The sequence below is a fragment of the Olea europaea genome, unplaced genomic scaffold (genome assembly GCF_002742605.1).
Source record: "Olea europaea var. sylvestris unplaced genomic scaffold, O_europaea_v1 scaffold2524, whole genome shotgun sequence".
Taxonomy (NCBI): Eukaryota; Viridiplantae; Streptophyta; class Magnoliopsida; order Lamiales; family Oleaceae; genus Olea; species Olea europaea.
Window position 1 is genome coordinate 102,773 of NW_019243496.1, and position 1,916 is coordinate 104,688.

General features: G+C 31.9%; 1 protein-coding gene across 1 annotated transcript; it reads right to left on the reverse strand.

The window, feature by feature from the left end:
• Positions 1–520: 520 nt before the first annotated feature.
• LOC111382573 lies at positions 521–1,229 on the reverse strand. Its single transcript, XM_023006591.1, has one exon. It carries the CDS (start codon positions 1,227–1,229, stop codon positions 627–629), a length of 603 nt encoding a protein of 200 aa, XP_022862359.1. The 3' UTR covers positions 521–626.
• Between the last annotated feature and the right edge of the window lie 687 nt (positions 1,230–1,916).

Here is a 1,916-nt window from a genome sequence, read left to right on the forward strand (position 1 = left end):
AACTTTTCACTATATTGGAGGTGTAAAAGGGTTTTCTCACGTTTTAGTGAAAGCAAAAGATAACAAACCATATTAATGATGCATCTACTAGTATTCAACAATGCTACCAAAAAAGTGTGAACCAAACCAATTTGTACATCTGGATCATGCCAGCATCTAGGACTGTTGATGAAAGAATGCATGAAAGTAAAGGCATTTATTGTTTTGTTTATCAATTAAGAAATCAATAAAGTCTACTACTTGGCATTTTATTGATGAATGATTTTAATATTAATCTGACTATTTATTGCACATTACTTATTTCGTGGAAGTTAAGCATGTAAACAAATTTAAATTTTTGTACAAACTATTGAAGTGTTCAAAGATGAAAATCTTTGTAATATTCTGAACCACATTTTATTCATGAAATGGCTTGGATTGGCATTAGTCTGGATGCAGAAAAACCATTCTAATGCAACCACAAAGTCATCATAAGCTGAATTCAATTAAAAACTTTAGTCAAAAAACTAACACAGCCAAAAAAAATCCTTGTCTTGAAACAACAATGCAAAATTGCAAATTGCACAAACATAACGAAAAATTAAAACAAATAGTCACCAAAGAAAAAAGAAAAAGACAGTGGTTCATCAGAATACTCTCCATTTTCTTTTTCTATTCAGCTTCATAGTCCTAAAATACCTAACACATCCCTCAATATTTTCTTTCTTGCACAAAAAACTCATTAAAACAGCACAGCAACAAAATCCCAAAATCCAATCTTTAGTTCCTCTTCTCCACCCATCCATTGAAAGCCCAAATAAAACTAAACCCAAGCCCCCCAAGGAAACATCATCTATAACCAATTCTTTACCCGAAACTAACCATATGCCAACACCCAAAATTACCAAAATAACCAAAATTCCCAATTTCGATTTTCTTCTCTTTTTCGAACCATCGTAAGCTCCCCATCCAAATCCATTCCAGGATCCAAACCCTCCTCCATTACCGCCTCTATTGCCACCTCCCAATTCTCTCAACAATAACTCCAGCGGTTCCGGTAGAATCCCAATTTTCGAGGCAATAATACAAGCTGATTCTAGCACGAGCTTTGTTGATCTTTCAAACCCATATCGCCTTCTCTTGTTTCTAGAACATAGAATTGTTCTCTGTATGCGGGTCTTCTGTGAGTCGGGGGGGGGGGGCGGGGGGGAAGGGGGGGGGTTAATTTTGGAATTTTTTAAAATTTGCATTGTCAAGACTCCAACGTTTTTGGGCGAATTAAGGATCTTACTTGTTCTTTAAAAAAATATTATTTTTTAAAATTAATTTGCAATCACACATTGTTTTTATAAAATTATTTTATACATAAATTTAAAAATTTCTCCTACTTTTTCACCACATTCTTAAAAAATCACTAGTATAAAATACATTATTCCTAGAAATTGGGACTCGAACAATTTTGTTAAAAAAATTTGATTAGATTGTGATTGTCATAAACATAGAGTTAAATTAGAAATTTGATTCGTTTAAAAGCAGGTAAAATTCTAATAAAATATTATTAAATAAGTACTTAATGCGAGCCATACGGTAAACTTTCGTTTTATGTAGTTATACAGTTTTAGGGATATTTATAGCCCCAAGCTCATTTTTCATGAAAAATAAATTTGAAAATAGTAAATTTATTAGACGATGTGTGATTAAAAAATAAAGAAATTTTTTGAATTTACGTTTAAAATTAATCGAAGAATATATAATTAGAAATGAGTTTTGAAAAAAATGAAGCTCAAACGGACCTATAGAAACAACATTAAAGTGAGGTTACATAGTGGTGAAATGCACTCGAGTAGTCGAGCTCTCTCATTTCATGTGCAAATTTATTTTCCAAAGTATACACTTGAGATGTCCATTTGTACTTACATGATATGATATCATGCTCT